We start from the raw sequence: 14,901 nt of genomic DNA on the forward strand, positions 1-14,901 counted from the left end.
TATCCAGCCAGCCCGCAAAAACAAACGTTACCAGATCCAAACTCCAAGCCCAGTATCAAAACACAGACGAAAGGCGAGTACACAACCTGATTTGTTGCTTCATCGGAGGTTCGTTAATATTATCTCTCCGGCCACTCTTTTTATTCCATAACCTACCTAGGGTTTCTTCTTCAATTAATTTAATTATTATATGCCATATAGTGTTTAATTGTACAACTTAGGGCTTTTTATCTTCATTTTGTCATAATTAATGTTTCTATTGATCCTTCTGATTACTTTCAATTCATGTTATGTTAACTAGCCTGATAGGATTGGAGTGGAAATTTAGCTAGCATCATTTTGATGGGAAGTGCCGCTGATGATCTGACTTTTAAGATTATTTTTTCCCGAGATGGAGCGGCTCGGTTGCGCAATCGGGTCAAGGACAAGTTGAAGGAGTTTATGGGGGATTACACTGATGACACTCTTGTGGTATGACCAAAATGTTGTTATATATATATATATATATATATATATATAGGAATTGGTTCATTTCAGAAGTATTTTTAGTGTGAGAAGTGCGAGAAATCAATTGGACCAATCACAAGTTTTCTTTTGTTTATGATTTATTTTAAATAGTAAGGGTATTCTAGTACATTTAATATTTTCTGTAATTGGAAACCAACAATAATTTAGGCTAAGTTACTATTTTTTTTTTTTGATTTTTTATTTAACTATTTATATAATATAATAACTGTTATTCAATTTTCAAGAAAATAATCAATCTATTCCTAATGTCTTTGTCAACAAATAAACCTAAATACATGAGGTTCTAGTTCACTTGTGATATTACGGTGGAGCTTGTTGAACATATCCTGTTTTGCATAATCATCAAAATTTATTTCAACAACTTGGTAAATAAATTAGGTGAATGCTATTTAAATACTTAATCATAACAGATTATCAAATGCAAATTTCACAAAGAATTTCAAACCCATTACATTAATACTTCAAAGTAATCTCAAATTAAAAAAAAGTCATAGACTCACAACCTGACTGTATGTAGCTAATGAAATAAGCAAAGGTGTTCATTCATCTAAGAAAACAAACTCAAAAACCACAAAAACATATAGTCATATCGTCTTCATTTTAACCTTAATAATCCAATTTGTCATTCCGAACATAGAACACCATAATGTTGGATATCTTCCTGTTTATAGCAAATAGCGAAATCTTGGCCACATATTTTGTCTTTAAAGCGGGAAGTATTTTTAGTTGCTTTGATGTCTCCTCTCCAATCCCACAATCGCAACCCATGCAGTTCTCCATATGCCTAATCGTAAAAATACTTGACTATACAAAATTATCTTTGGCTGTGTACTTCAATACAGCTAACCTACACCACAAACCATAAACATAACACAATCAACATACATCATAAACATAACACAACCAACGTACACCACAAACGTAACACAGTCAGCCTACACCACACAACCATACACATCTAACACAGTCTCCTACGCATACGACATAACTACAATGGTTCTTATGCAACAAAGCATATACAAAACAATAGAAAACTTTTACATCACTGCACAACATCAACGTTCCCTACACATCATAGTACCATAGAACAAAAAAACCACAACATCATACACACACAAAAAAAAAACAAAAAAGTTACACATTATACAAACCATAACCTCCTACACACAACAAATAGATCTATCTACACAACTAACCAAGTTCCCTTTCACAACATCAGCAATCAAAACTATTATAGCTTCTAGTACATAACAAACCAAGTTCAACAACACTACTGGCCAAATTAACCTACACATCTGAACCAGTTCCCCTACACAAAATCCTAAATCGATCTTCCTACACAACTAACCAAGTTCTCTTCACAACATTATCAATTAATTAATTGTACCAAAACTATTCTAGTTTCTCCTACACAACAACCAAGTTCAACAACACCACTAATCAACTTAACCTACACAACCAATCTAGTTCAACTACACAACAAACAAAGTACATACACAATAACCATAGCAAACCTACACAGCCAACCCAGTTCCACTTCACAGCAAACAAAATACATACACAATAAACACAGTGAACTTGCACAACAAACAAATTACATACACAACACACATAGTGAACCTGTGCACCCAATCACCACAACACCTAATACCTCATATACACAAACATTCTACACACAAACAGCTAAACCGACGCTTTAAATGATGACAACAACTATTTCTACCTGCAAATGTGGATGTAAACATCTTCATTTTATTCAGATTCACTGCTACTGTAAGTACAGTTGACAGAGCTTACATGTAACCAATCATATAGAAAACCCTAATTTTATGTTAACAAAGAATACATCATCAGCAACCATATTTTGATAACAGAGTATACATCATCATCAATCGCATACGCTACATCTAACATATTCGAAACAACACAACTACACCAACAACTGATGAACATACCTTCGATAATGAATTTTTTTGACCAAAATAGCAACCGATAAACCCCCAAATCAACTTCAAGAACAAGGGCAAAAAACTGATTATCGCAGGTTGCTTCTTATACTATCCCGATTGGAATCAAAACCTTTGATTCTATCAATTGTGTATCACGTTTTTGATCTTGCAGAGGATTTTGTGGCAAGATTAATGTCCAATTTGATGCTTAAAGATACTCTGATATATGAGATTATTGTGTGCATCGATTTATGTGTAGGCATAATTGAATTGAAGGGACTGAATCGGTTGAAATTGGGTGGAAAAAATTTGCGCCTCGTTTATTGCGTATAGGTTACAGAGTGAAACAAGGGTTATTAAAACCAATTCCTTTTTAATAGCTACACTCATTTTACTGCTTTGCCCCCTCTATTAATTAAAATCTGGTTACAAGTTCATCTTATTTACCAATATGCCATCTTGTAACATCCACCATTGATCTTTGTCATCAATGGTTGTGATCTACTTCTCGCACTTCTCGTCAAAAGATTACTTCTCGCAAGATCCATCCCCTACATATATATATATGTATATATATATATATATTTTTTTGATATGTTTGTATGTGACTACTGTAAGTATGTAATATCATCATCATTTGCTTTTTACTTATTTAAGAATTATATGTAAATATAGTGTGCACTGACTTTTTAGTTTTTACTACTTTAACCTTGCTAAATATTACTGTATGTCTGTTCATCATGATGCTATAGTCTATGACACTGCTCTTAAGTCTGTAACCTGTATTGCCTCTTATGCTATCATCATTATTTATTTGCCTTTTCCTTATTTAGATATTATATGTAAATATAGTCTGCACTGATTTTTTAGTTTTTACTACTTTAACCTTGCTAAATTCTATGTCTGTTTATCATGATGCTATGATGATATACTTGTTGGAACTGTTGTTTTCATGAAAATAGTAAGTCTTTTGTGTCTTACAAGGTGCTCTTGTATTCTGTGCATACTAAAACAAGTAAATATGTATAGAAACTGAGCACATGAAGCATTTTATATTTCCTTTTTTTGTCCATAGTTGTTGAGAACATAAGCACAGTATTTTTGAAAAGTGTTACACTACACATATGAGTCTTGCTTGTGTCTTGAAACTGGTCATGAAGATTGGATTAGACATTAGCATAAGTGTCCATTGCCTATTCCCAGTGGTCATATTAGATAAGTACTCCTGTTATAATATATCTGTGTGTGTTTACGGGTATCTTTTTATTCATGAATTTGATTATAAAGGGTTTATGATTTGTTATGAAATGATAATGATAGCAATTAGGTTAAGGGAAAATGACTGGAAATTTGAAATTGATTCAAACCGTTTAATTGATTTGAGATTCAGAGTCATCACTTAATTGAATTGATTGGGCAACCTAAGATGAATAGGATACAGAAACAGCACCTAGCTCACGAGTCACGAATCGGGTATCAAAGAGCACCACCTAAGTGGCCAAACTTGGATTAGCAATGGAGATAACACTGATTAAAAAACCTAAAAATCGAAAATACAGTTATTTAAAAACAGAGATTAAAATTGCAAGACATAAATGTAAAATCGAAACTACTGCTGGTGCTGGACGTGGAGATTTTTTGACCCACCTGTCACCCACTTACCCTTCTTCGTGGTTATTGGGGCCGTTCCGGTTGTCGGTTGACCTGTTTACGGCTAGTACTCTAGTAGTCGTTGGCTGAATCAGGGTCTATCAGATAAAAGGCTAGATTGGTTAGAAAGTTTCACAATTCATTTCTGTGTCCTTCTGCATTTTACAATTACATCTGGCTTATTATTGTTCTGAAGAATCTGAACAGTCTATTGATTATAGACTCGGGTATAAGCCTGTAACATGCTGACAAAGAGATTATAGATCAGGAAAACTATTTAGAACCATATTTTATTTAGAAAATTAATCACATTTCTGATTCATTGATTTACTAAATAAAGTAATTTGCTTTTGTAGGAATATGTGATCGTCTTGCTTAAAAACGGTCGGTGCAAAGAAGAAGCAAGGAATGAGCTGAATGTTTTTTTGGGTGATGACAGTGACTCTTTTGTGTCTTGGTAATACATTTGTACTCTTTCTAGTCAAACTCATTTTGACCCATTACTCAACACGCCCATTATGTTATTGTTCTTCTTTGTGCAGGCTGTGGGGTCATTTGCAATCAAACCTAAATCTGTACACACAATCAAAAGAATCTCGTGTTACTGATGAACACGTGTCCAAACAGAAACCAGTTTCTGAATCTGTTGTTATAAAATCTGATACTATATCCAAAAGCCGAAGAGTCAAAGATTGGAAAGGGGTTATAACAGAACCAGCTGGACCACCTCCACTTCGCAGTGCTGTCATTGCCAACATCCATTCAGATGATGATAATAATAATCTGAACCGTTCATCTTCATCCCAACCATCTATTCAAAGAAAAAGAGGCCGCAACGTTCAAACTGATCACCCCGATGAAAGTTCACAAGTCAAGGTCTGAAGTCTGAACTTCCTCATATTATAGGGAGAATTTCATATATACCTCTACAAACTTGTGAAATACCATATATACCCATTTTTCATCTAAATAATTTAGGAAAGGATCAATTTACCTTTATTTTTTTAAAAACTTAAGAATTAAATTTTACCTATTTGTAACTTACAAATTTTATATATATTCATCAACAATACATTTTCTCAAAATATGAGATTTACCAATTTTATTGCAAACAAGTCTGTTTAACCTTCTGATCATTGTATATTTTTTACAGTGTTGGTTTTAACCTTCTAAAAGTTTAAGTTGGCTTGAGAAAGAACGTGACAGTTTTAAAAAAATTAAAAAGTTATAAAAGAAAATGAGAAGGTTAATAATGACTTTTCTTTTTCCCTTCTGTGAAATGAGTAAATCTCATATTGAGAAAAGTATTGTTAATGCCTAACGGGTAAACACAAGTAAATATGAAAATTTTAATGTTTTAGAAAAATAAGGATAAAATGTTTGTTTTTTGCATAATTTTTATCAAATGGCTAAATTTGATATGTTTACTAGTTTTAAGAGCATATAAGATATTATAAATTTGCATTAGGTGTATACGATATTTCATATGTTTTCTAGGGGTATAAATGTAATTTACGTCAATATATGAATATATATCTCAGCACATGATAGTTTGTTTACTTTCAGAGAGAAACAGTGTCTAAACCAACTCCAGGTGGCGCTACACGAAGGCTATTACAATTTGCGGTCCGAGACGCGGTTGGTACTTCTCGGTCAGCCAGTTTGACTTCCGAGCCATCATTTAAACGTTTACGGTCCGCAGTTTCTACACCTACCAACGACTCATCACTTGAACACTGCCCTCCAAAGATCCGTTCTAAAGCTATGGCGGTTGCCATTAAAGCTGTAGCAGATGCTGCTCACGATGTCGTAAAAGTCAAACCTTCAGGAAATGTGTTTGACCGCCTCGGTCATACTGCAGATGCATCCGACACCATTGATCGAGTCACAGATTATGGAAAACATGAGGCTGATGTTCCAGCTTATTCTGGGCAATATGTGGAAGATATTTCTATGATGGAACATGATGTGGGGTTAAATTCTAATAAACCACATAGAGTTGAGAATATTACAGTTTCTGACGTGGCAAATATTTATTCAAATTTAAACAAACCAAGGGGTGTTTCAGAGTTGGACAATCAGAAACTTGATGCCGGCAACAACAGCAATCCTGTGACCGTTAGTAACGCAAATGTAAGATTGTATACAACTTATTATTTTTTTTAATTTCATAACAAACTTTGGATAAGATTATTATGTCACAATTGTGTAGGGTGTACCTATTACACATGTTCAATCAGAGGTGGACCAGAAGTCACTTTCATCAATTGGTGAGTTTAATTTTTTTAATGAATTATTTTTTGGTGTAATTGTTATTATTTGCATATTTATATATTTTTCTTCCAGGTGTCAATCCTACTGGTAAATCTACTGAAGACGAGGATTCACGCATCATTTTCGTTAGCAATGTAATGGCGATATTTTTATATAATGTCATCAATTATATTTGAAGTTTATTTTTTTTTAATTTAATAATGTATCATACGTTTTTTCAGGTTCATTTTGCTGCTACTAAGGATAGTCTTACTCGACACTTTAACAAGTTTGGGGACGTATTGAAAGTGCTTATATTAACCGAACCCGCAACCGGGCAGCCAATAGGGTTTGTCATTATTTTTTCTTTATTTTGATATAATAAATTAATTTAAGTAAAGACAAAAAAGAAATTTAGGGCACCTTACCATATGACATCCTGAGCTGATAACCAGTGTTATTTATTTCATTGATATCTAAAGAAATCATTTTTCTTAATATGTAGCAAATCCGATATACGTTTGATTTTTGAGTAAATTACAGATTTCATTCTCTATGTACATACCCAATTACAGGTTGGGTCCTTAACTTTTGTTAACTACACTTTGCATCCTTCAAGTAAGCGGGTTGTAACGAATTAGTCAGCTACACTAATTGACGCTAGAAATTTCATTTAAATCCATGTTAAATGTCCATTATACTCTTAATATAATATATAATATATGGTAAGGGCGTATTGCTCTTGCCTAATAGGCTAATATAATACATTATTATGTGCGCTATAACTTATAATTATATATATCATATATTTGGTAAGGGCGTGATGGCCATTTAAAATAGGGTTAACTGAAAATTTTAACGCCAGTTCATGTAACTGTCTAATTTGTTACAAATCACTTGCTTTAAGGTTTTCTGGTGTAGTTAATAAAAATTAAGGACCCAACCTGCAATTGGGTATATACAAAAAAGATGTATAAGCTGTAATATACATTTGATTAGTTGTTTGTTTTACTATGTTTTAAACCTGGTTCTTTATGCCAGGTCAGCTTATGTGGAGTTCATGACAAAGGAGGCTGCCGAAAATGCTTTATCTTTAGATAGCACATCTTTTATGTCCCGTATTCTGAAGGTACATTATGAAATGCAACATTATTATGATTTGTGGCACGTAACGGTTTCGTATTGCACGTGACTAATATCTATATGTTCATAAGATGGGATTTTTTTCTGTGTATTACAGGTAGTAAAGAAAAACTCGGATCAACAACTTGTGGCACCAGTCAATGCGTGGGCCTGTGGGGCCCGGGGTTCACCATATGTGGCATCTAGATTTGGTAGAGGTTCATTCGCGAGAGGCGGGATCCCTAGTGCATACAGGTCACACCTCCCGTTTAAAGGCGGTGTTAGAAGCTTCCAGTGGAAACGTGATGCTCAAAATCCGTCATCAGATAGCATTTCGAGTCCTACTGCCATCCCGTCTCCGACCACCGCCCGTAGTCTCACTTATGTCAGAACCGAGGTCGCCAAGTCAAAAAATTCTGCTTGAAGGTTCAATCGTTTGCGGGTAATAACTAATTTTGTATTTGAAAAGGGTTAGTGATGAGGTCTTAGGGTGATATTCTTTTTGGGTCCAATTGGTTTTTATGGTTATAAGATGAGTTGATATAATAAGATAGATTCATGCTAGCTAGCCCATATTTGTACTTCAACTCCTTATAAAAGCCATGGTAAAAAAAAGGTTGGAAATATTAAGAAAGAACTATTGAACAAAATATTCATTATGTAGTATCTTGTTACTTGATTTGTGTTTTGTTTATGTATATAATCTTTTTGTCAATGGACTCAATTGTTTGTTAAATTGAATGTTACTAGTTAAGCTTTTAGAACCAAACTTTGGCTAATGATGGTTGTTAGCCGAGATTGTTTATGTTCTCGCTTAGTTGCCATACTTTTAATGTATGATTACAATGTTCTATCATCGTATAATCATGTATGTCACCAAACTTAATATAGAATATACAGTAGACAAAGTAAAATATGGCATAAATTGATAAATAGACAAAGTAAAAAATATGACAAGAGCAAAAATTCAAACAAACTTAATATCTTAGAACATAAAAAGAAAACAACTAAAACAGAACAGATAAAGAAATGCTAATAAACCATTTGTCCGAATTCACGGGCAGTTTGAATTATAACCAGGACCACCAAAGTAAAAGTATCTCCCCGACTCCTTATCGAAGTCGGTAATGATATCATAGCAAGCGGGGTTCGTAGTTGAGGTTTGGATATATTGAGGAGCCACAACATTGTCGTATGCATCACGTACTTGAATATTTTTGAAATAACTTGCTTCCTATTAGACATTGTTTATTATTATATTATATTAGAGGGTCTAGAGTGTAATATAGTATTTTATATATACTCTATTAATGTAACAATTACAATCATAATAATACAATATTCTGATTACCAAGTTTATCTTGGTATCAGAGCCTCCCTCAGCCACCATCTTCTCCTAACCCTAAAAACAAAAACAAAAAACTATCGACAGATTTTTTTTTCCACCAGCAGCTTTGCTACAGCAGTTTATTCCAGCCAAACAATGGCTCTTCTTGCTGCAATTACTACAGCTGAGAAAACTTCCCATAATTCCCACAAGTTTGGGTTCACTCTATCACCAACCAATTATGGTTACTGGAAGGCGATGATACAACCTTTTCTGGTCACTAATAACCTGTTCGGTTATGTGGATGGCACAATACCATGTCCACCCGAAAGAAACCATTGAAGCTGCTACAGTCTCTGGTAAAGAAACAACCCCACCTGTGTCTCAACCCAACCCTAATTTCTTAACATGGGTCTCGAATGATGCCCATGTACGAATGTTAATTACCTCTACCATCTCTGAGGCGTCGTTCCAGCACGTTCAAGGACATACTTCACGTGATCTTTGGTTATCTCTTGAGCGTGCTTATGCTCCTCACACAGCCTCTAGGGAATACACCCTAAGAACTCAGCTTCTTAAACTAGAGATGAAAGCCGATGAAACCTCTTCCGCTTCCGCGTACCTGACAAGGGCTCAAGAATATTCTGATGCACTCGCAAATATTGGCGAACCAATGAAGGAGAAAGATCTGGTAATGCTAGTTCTCTCGGGTCTTAGAGAAGAGTATAACGGGTTTAAGTCAACCATTCTCGGTCGCCAATTTTCAACTGTCTTTATAGAACTACATGGACTACTAGCAGACCACGATTACATGATCAACAAAACAACGGTTCATATCTCACCAACACAAGCATTTACAGCAGCCCACAAACCTGCTGCTTCGGCCACCGCAGGTTCGTCCAGCTCAGTGTCCCAGGCTGATGCAATTCACGCAGTCCAACAATTGGCTGCCCAGCTAGGGTTACAGCTACAACCGCCTTCATCTCAGTCGTCACAGGCATACTACACAAATCGGAACATAAACCGTAACCAACACAATCGACAAGGCAACGGTCGCGGACGTGGCAACTCTAACAACCGCAACAACACAGGAGGTAATCGAAATCAGTTTAGTTGGGCGTCTAATCAAAATACTGTTTATGGCACATGTAACAGGTGTGGCATAGGTCATATACCGTCTGAATGCCCCAATCGTGATCCTGCCACTTTCCGCTCAAGACAACAACCGTCTGCCAACTATGCAGATCATCGCTCACGAGCTTTTAATAATTGGCTCCCGGACACCAGCTCAAATAACCATGTTGCTGTGGATCTCTCCAGCCCCGATAACTCTGAAGCCTACCATGGTGATGACAGTCTTTATGTTGGCAACGGTAAGGGCCTCCCCATTTTGCATATTGGTTCCACTCGTTTTTCATCACCTGCCAAAACCTTTGACCTTAATAACATACTCCATGTCCCCGAAATAAAACAAAATCTCCTTTCTGTCCAACATTTTTGCCTTGATAATAACGTTTATTTTGAATTTCATGCTACCTTTTTTGCTGTGAAGGACAAGTTTACACACACTACCCTCCTCAAGGGTCCAAGTAATGGCGGTTTGTACTCCTTGAAGCTCCCGCGGTTACAACCCGTGCCTAAAGTTTCATTCTCTGCGATTCGTGCCTCCTCGTCAACTTGGCATCAAAGACTGGGACATCTTCATCCACAGCTTTTGAAGTCAATGATATCTTTTTATCATTTACCTTTACAAAACAATGTTTTTGGTACTGTTTGTGATTCATGTTATGTCGAAAAGTCTTCTAAATTACATTTATTGTCATCTAATTTTAAGAGTTCACGTGTTTTAGATCTTATCTTTTGTGATGTTTGGGGCCCCGCCCCCATTACGTCCTTTGAGGGCCATAATTATTTTTTGTTGTGTGTAGACCATTTTTCTAAGTTTATGCTGATTTTTCCATTCAAACGTAAGTCTGATGTTTTTGGAATCTTCAAACAGTTTATCACTATGGTTGAAAGACAATTTAACACTAAGCTTAAGTCCGTTCAAAGTGACTGGGGTGGGGAATTCAGAAGCTTATCTACCTTTCTTACTACCCTAGGTATCACACACCGTCTTTCGTGTCCACATACTAGTGAACAAAACGGCATTGTGGAACGTTGACATCGACACGTTGTCGAAACAGGTCTCACCTTATTAGCCCAATCACATGTCCCACAACGTTTTTGGAATTTTGCTTTCGACACAGCAGTCTACCTAATAAATCGTATGCCCTCTCGTACAAATTCATCCAAATCCCCATTTGAACACATCTTTCACCATCCAGCCGACTACAACTTTTTACGAGTTTTCGGCTCTCAGTGTTTCCCATATCTCCGTCCCTACAACAAACACAAAATGGATTTTCGGTCTACCCCGTGTGTCTTTTTATGTTATAGTCCTGCTCATCATGGTTATCGATGCTTCGATCCACAAACCGAACGCATCTATGTTGCACGCCATGTTCGTTTTAATGAACAACACTTCCCGTTCACCAAACAATCCAGCCCATTGTCCCCATCCCAACCTCCAGAAATGTATGTCTCTTCATATCCTACCATTCCACCTACAACATCTCCATCACCCCCTCCCCCACCCCCATCCCCACCTCCTACCCGCCCACCTCTTATCCATACTTACACTCGCAAAGCCAAAACCGTCAAGCCCTCCACCACCGACACCAATCCCACAGCTCCTATGGTCTCTACATCAGCCACACCATCTCCGCTCACCAACACACTTGAAACTGACCCAACGACTCAATCAGCCCCCACAACCCAACCAATCCCCACAGCTCAACCAGCCCTTGCATCTACCACTAATGAACCAGCCCCTACAGCCCCGCCTCCACCCCGTCAACGCCCGTCGAATCTCCGCCAAAATCCGAAAACTCCAAAGCCTTTTAATGCAACCTCTTTTCTTTCTACCACCCTTAATCCTGATACCGAACCTGCCTCCTTTACCGTTGCTAACACACATCCTAAATGGCGCCAAGCCATGGATGAAGAATACTCAGCGTTAATAAGAAACGGTACGTGGTCTTTGGTTCCTCGTACTCCGGGCTCTAATATTGTTGATTGTAAGTGGGTTTACAAACTCAAACGGGACCAAACAGGAGCTATTACACGTCATAAAGCTCGTTTAGTCGCAAAAGGTTTTCGACAACAACCGGGCATTGACTATCAGGAGACTTTTAGCCCGGTTGTCAAATCTACTACCATTCGTGTGGTCCTTTCTTTAGCGATTGCACAAAAATGGCAACTACGACAACTTGATGTACAGAATGCATTTTTACATGGTGAATTAAAAGAGACGGTGTATTTACAACAACCACCAGGTTTTGTTGATCCACAGAGACCTAATCATGTTTGTCTATTGCATAAGTCACTGTATGGATTAAAACAGGCCCCTCGAGCTTGATTTCAACGGTTATCTACAGCTCTTATGGGGCTCGGTTTTCAAGGTTCCAAGACGGATCCTTCCCTGTTCATTTACTCTTCGAGGGGCAGTCTCTTGTATCTACTTGTCTACGTTGATGATATTATTTTGACAGGTAACAACCCGCAAGCAATTGATCACATGGTTCACAATCTTAGTCGGTCCTTTGCGGTCCAAGACATAGGCCGACTCTCCTATTTTTTGGGAATTGAGATCATTCACCAAGGCTCGGACATCATCATGTCACAACAAAAATACATTTTGGAACTATTACAGCGTGCACACTTATCCAATGCGCAACCGGCTGACTCACCTATTACCACAACTACCAACTTGGCCTTGGGTCCGTTTGAGAACCCGGTAAAATATAGACAGATTGTTGGTGCCCTTTAGTATGTAACACTTTCTCGACCCGACATTACCTATGCGGTCAATAAGGTCTGCCGATTCATGCACTCACCAACTGAAAATCAATGGTCCGCTGTTAAACGCATCTTGCGCTACCTTAAGGGTACTGCCACACATGGTCTCTTCCCCTAGCTGATGTGAGGGAAAACGCCCGCTACCCATTTCAGTAGTTGAATGATGCCTATTTAAGCGTTGGTTGACCATCTCCCCACCCCAACTTACCTCGGATGCACCTTCGTTTAATGATGTAAACCATGAGTGTGGCCAGTATCCTAAAAAGTCACCATTAACTTGCAACCACCAGTTCCCATCAGTTGACTATGAAAAACATTGCATTTTGAATATTAATAGTTAATTAAACAAATAAAACTTTATTTAAAAACCGGAATTTGGACAATATATATATATATATACCACAGCAGCAGATATGGTTATATCATATTGAGTACCATCCATCTGTGAAATTGGAGTTATGCTACCGCCAATTGCCGTTTTGTGGTCCGTTTGAATAAACCCCTTGCTGCATGCAAGATTGTAACAATTTACGCCGTGATATCCATCAGTCTGTCAAAAATATAATTTCATGAAAATGTTAATTATATACAACATCAAATTTATATAAATTTAACCTTATACTTGAACCACTACAAATTTACATAAACTTACAGTCGAAAAGATGAATAATCTAGTCCTGGAGTCCTGGTAAAGAGGTGGATTGACCTGTTATCAACAGGTTACAAGAATAAGTTTTATTTTGTAATACTTGGTAGTAGTAGTAGTAGTAGTAGTAGTAGTAGGGGTGTCCAATGTTTGGTATTGGTCGCTTTTGGGCTAAAACCAAACTAAAAACCAAAACTTCGGTTTTTGGATTTCTGAAACGTTTCAGTTTAGGTTTTTTCATGTTTTAGTAAAGTTATCAGTTCGGTTTCTGCTTTTGCCATCTAAGCTTGAAAAAATTTAGGTTTTCAAATCTGACCGTAAGTACGTTTTTGTTTCGAATTGTTCTTTTTGATTTCTTATACACGTACCCCTACAAGGTAGATATAAATAAAGAAAGAACTTACGTGCCAACCGGCTTCAATGGTATTCAAATTTGATTCAGAACCTGCTACTACCCATAGCTGACTCAAACTAAATTCTGAACCACCTTCAACCCTTGGGTTCCAAATATTCATTGTTACTTTTGTTCCACGCATCGGCCCGCTAGTAGCTGGTGCATGTAATGTTGCACACTTAAAAGAGAATACCAATTCAATACCGGAAAATTAAGAAAAAAGAATGTGAAGTATATACAAAATGTGGCTAAATTACCTCATGAGTGTAGCCGTCAGGGCCAACCTCATCTGGGTGAGCAGTAAGAAAAGCGGTCCTCTTGCGCTGGTAATTTCTGAGGGAACCCGCTCTCAGTATATCCGCCATCTTTGTTCTTCTAATGGGGATAGTCCCTTTTGGGCATTCACCTTTTGTATGCCACAATTGTGCAATTGGTACTGCTCTGGCTTCTGAACCATTCATCATGGATGATATTTTAGTCTTGTCATTGTTGATCCAATTTGGATGAAAATCTGGCTTCATCTATAAACACAAATTAATATTATTATTATTGTTAGTCTTTAAATCATAATACGTATAAAGTCGTAGCCAGGTAAAAAGGAAACAAACCTGAATGGTATGGTTTTTGAGAGACGGATGATCTAAAGCCGGTTGATCATAAATATTGACACAGTCTATAATATCACCATCCGGACTCTGTCAAAGAATTCATAAATCATAAAAAAATATAATGAAACTAGCTAAGAAAGTTAATTAAGAAGAAGAAGAATAATTATAAACCTTAATAGATTTAACCGCGGGTTTATTAACACGTTTCAAATACTTCAGAATTTCAACTTTCTCCGCTGCACCGGGAAAACTACTTTTGGCAGCGTAACAGACAGACACCATCGCTAAGAGGTACAAGACCACCACGAAACCGAAAGTACGTAGATACATTGTGTATGTCTATGGTGGTACGTTGCTATGGAATTGTGTGGTTGATGGTATAACCAAAAGTCTCATGCAAATCGAAGTAGAATACTAGTAGGATTCAACTAGTATTAGATTGTGATATGTATGATTTTTATTTATATAAAGTTGATAAGTATAGATTTATCTTGATATATATATCACGGTTTATGTTACAAAAT

The 14,901-nt window shown here is 36.7% G+C and overlaps 2 protein-coding genes across 2 annotated transcripts; one reads left to right on the top strand and one right to left on the bottom strand.

The window, feature by feature from the left end:
- On the top strand, positions 1 to 7,961 carry LOC143593513 (uncharacterized). The gene is made up of 10 exons (XM_077073125.1): positions 1 to 112; positions 302 to 471; positions 4,484 to 4,584; positions 4,670 to 5,003; positions 5,694 to 6,260; positions 6,340 to 6,397; positions 6,474 to 6,535; positions 6,623 to 6,729; positions 7,422 to 7,509; positions 7,621 to 7,961. The coding sequence occupies exons 2-10, from the start codon at positions 343 to 345 to the stop codon at positions 7,924 to 7,926; spliced, it is 1,752 nt and encodes a 583-aa protein (XP_076929240.1). The 5' UTR covers positions 1 to 112; positions 302 to 342; the 3' UTR covers positions 7,927 to 7,961.
- A 4,802-nt stretch (positions 7,962 to 12,763) lies between these two features.
- Positions 12,764 to 14,659, bottom strand: LOC143593507 (protein neprosin-like). The gene is made up of 7 exons (XM_077073120.1): positions 14,549 to 14,659; positions 14,378 to 14,464; positions 14,027 to 14,290; positions 13,780 to 13,947; positions 13,382 to 13,435; positions 13,130 to 13,279; positions 12,764 to 13,033 (listed from the first exon to the last, which is right to left on the bottom strand). Exons 1-7 carry the CDS (start codon positions 14,657 to 14,659, stop codon positions 12,764 to 12,766), a joined length of 1,104 nt encoding a protein of 367 aa, XP_076929235.1.
- Between the last annotated feature and the right edge of the window lie 242 nt (positions 14,660 to 14,901).

Source organism: Bidens hawaiensis, unplaced genomic scaffold (assembly GCF_021521415.1).
Source record: "Bidens hawaiensis isolate Kalapana, Puna unplaced genomic scaffold, B.hawaiensis_p1.1 tig00042289_1, whole genome shotgun sequence".
NCBI classification, from domain to species: domain Eukaryota; kingdom Viridiplantae; phylum Streptophyta; class Magnoliopsida; order Asterales; family Asteraceae; genus Bidens; species Bidens hawaiensis.

Excerpts from the sequence above, each read along its gene's own strand:
- LOC143593513 (XM_077073125.1), top strand. The coding sequence starts at position 343 with ATGGGAAGTGCCGCTGATGATCTGACTTTTAAGATTATTTTTTCCCGA. Across the intron at positions 472-4,483 it reads ACACTGATGACACTCTTGTG|GAATATGTGATCGTCTTGCT; the intron begins GTATGACCAAAA and ends TTGCTTTTGTAG. Across the intron at positions 7,510-7,620 it reads TTATGTCCCGTATTCTGAAG|GTAGTAAAGAAAAACTCGGA; the intron begins GTACATTATGAA and ends TGTGTATTACAG.
- LOC143593507 (XM_077073120.1), bottom strand. The coding sequence starts at position 14,659 with ATGGTGTCTGTCTGTTACGCTGCCAAAAGTAGTTTTCCCGGTGCAGCG. Across the intron at positions 14,465-14,548 it reads CCGCGGTTAAATCTATTAAG|AGTCCGGATGGTGATATTAT; the intron begins GTTTATAATTAT and ends ATTCTTTGACAG. Across the intron at positions 13,436-13,779 it reads CCATTGAAGCCGGTTGGCAC|GTCAATCCACCTCTTTACCA; the intron begins GTAAGTTCTTTC and ends TGTTGATAACAG.